This window comes from Zeus faber (assembly GCF_960531495.2).
Source record: "Zeus faber genome assembly, chromosome: 13".
Taxonomy (NCBI): Eukaryota; Metazoa; Chordata; class Actinopteri; order Zeiformes; family Zeidae; genus Zeus; species Zeus faber.
The window spans coordinates 11830927-11833426 of NC_137198.1; the positions used below are offsets into that span (position 1 = coordinate 11830927).

The 2500-nt window shown below is 41.0% G+C and overlaps 1 protein-coding gene across 3 annotated transcripts in view; it reads right to left on the reverse strand.

Annotated features, from left to right (window-relative positions):
* Positions 1-2500, reverse strand: part of rps6ka1 (ribosomal protein S6 kinase a, polypeptide 1) — a gene marked incomplete at its 5' end in the record, with an annotated part of 62488 nt that overhangs the window by 14492 nt on the left and 45496 nt on the right. For all 3 annotated transcript variants that reach the window (XM_080012466.1, XM_080012467.1, XM_080012468.1), the window contains one exon: positions 679-795. In XM_080012466.1, the coding sequence (XP_079868592.1) occupies positions 679-795 (117 nt within the window). The remainder of the gene's footprint in view (positions 1-678; positions 796-2500) is intronic.

Below are 2500 nucleotides of genomic sequence, written 5' to 3' on the forward strand. Positions count from 1 at the left end.
CTGCAAAAGATCATCACCCGCGAATAACGTTCGTCATTCTTTGGAGCGTCTTGCCTCAGGATCCTCATTTAGCCTTAGTCAGTGAAGTTAAGATCTGAGTCGTTTTTAATTTATTTCACCAAATGAATATTGCAGTAATCCACAAAGCTTTTGTGCAATATTAAAAAAAGGTGCACAGTTAGCGTTGATATGGATGTGTCTTTGATTCAAAATGGCCCTGGCTAAAACAGCAGCTGTAAATTGTTTTTTTTTTTATTAATTTTAAGCGTATTAATTATATCTGAACTGTATGACTATGTGTGAGGTTTGTGGCCATGAAAATGGTGTTTCAAAATTAACACATAGCACTGCAAATTCAAAATATATATAATATGATATTTGAAAAAGTGGACATATCTTTGTCAACTTCAAATGGACCCACGACCCAGTTTTGGATTAGGAACAGTTGAGAACCGTTGCTTTAGATTACTTATAATGTGATTATCTGTACACATTAGTTGACCCCTACTATAGTACTACATTAGGGAGACCCAAATAGCATGCATGTGTTCTCGGGTTTGTACATATTGTGTGTGTGTGTGTGTGTGTGTGTGTGTGTGTGTGTGTGTGTGTGTGTGTGTGTGTGTGTGTGTGTGTGTGTGTGTGTGTGTGTGTGTGTTTTTAAGGATTGGGTTTTACCTTTCCAAAGGAGCCCTGTCCCAGGACTTTGAGCAGCTCAAATTGGGAGGCATCGGCCTTCTCCGATCCCTCTTTGACCACATGGGTGATGTTGATCTCCTTGATATCGTCATCCTCCTGGAGAGCGACGGAGAAGGAAGATAAACTCAATTAGGATCAAAGAACAATAACAATACGTTGGGACTGTTGTGAAGTCCGTGGAAGGACTAATCAGTAGATTACTTAGCATGTTAAGAGGCATTTCCATCAACATGAGTGATGTTCTTCAAACTATTTGACTGAAAGAGGAAGCGCTATAAAAAGGAGGGAGTTCTGGTGTGTGTTTATGAAAAGTGTTTCCAGAAATAGTGATGGTGATTTTAGAGGAAACCAAGTTCAAGTTCAAACCAGCTGTACCAACTCGCTTTTCTACTCCAGGGTTAATCTTAATACACAACCTGCATATTGTTTATTAAAGTGAGGCGAGACCATTTCTATATCCCCCAAAACATTTTGCGGAGAAAATATCCAATGGAGATCACAGACCATACAATACGTTGACAAATGTTTGCCTTTTCAAAACCTCTCATTCCACCACAGGACTCTTTTGGCAGTCATCCCAAATGAAAACGTCATCACACCAAAAACATAAATAATAACCAAGCATCAAAAATGAATCAACAACTCAATTCTACCTATAACTGCTTTTCTCAGGTGTCTTGTATTATTCTCACAAAAGCCAGAGCTCCTGTTCTATGACTATACTGTCGGCGTGATATTACAAAAATAATATCCAGCAGTCAATACACACTATGTTATTAGAGGTGGAGATGCTTGGGGCTCAGAGGGCAAATATGTTGTCATGTTTCCTCGAGTTTGTCCAAGATTTAATTCTGTATTAACCTTTCACCCAGCGCTTATTCTTAGCGCTGGGTGAAACGTCCATAATATCAATATTGTGATGTGAGACAAAACATCATCTTTAAGGCTTCATCACAGTAAAAAAAAAAAACTAAAAAAAAAAATGCAATTTTCAAAACTCCCTAGACTATTCCAGCTGTTCTACCTGCTTGGTCGAAACATCCACAGCACCAATGATTGTCTCTCAAATATTGCTTGTGTTGATATCTTGATCTGTGAAAGCACCAATTTCGGTCACGTCCAACATATTGTCAAATAGTCAGATTTGAGGCTACCCCTCTTCATCCACCAATGGATAAGATGCACCCTACTCCCCACATTTGGGAAAACAGGTAAATGCCCCAATGACACAAATCCCTGAATCTTCAGGCGTACGAAGACCAAAAGAATACATGAAAAGACATGATCCTAGACTCATTTAGTGATGAATTGAATGTAGCATGCAATGTAGAATGGCAACAGCAAAGCCTGGGAGCCAAGAACAAGAATCAAAACGACAACAGGAAACCGGGCTGCACATAGTGTTATAAAAACAACACAGACGCCACAACTGCAGGTAAAGCATCTCATCGTACATCATTATCCCCTGCATCAAAACAATCACAGAGCAAGGGTTGAGTATAAAGTTTGAAGACTAGAGAGAGACTAGAAAACGCTACAAAGCATTCATCAAGGCACCAAAACAATGGGGTGGACAACCTTTACCGTCCAGCGGTTGGCCCCTGCAGGTGAGGCGTCTGCCCCGCTGCCTGACGCCGCCGCTGTGGTTGTGTCGAGGCTGCTGCCGTTACAGGCCAAGGTTTTGTGCTGCTGCCTTTTGAACAGATAGAGGGTCAGCAGGTGGCTCAGGTTGAACCTTCTCTTTTCCGTTTCCATGTCAGCATCCTCACGCCACAGGAGAACAACCGACTAGGAAAGTTGT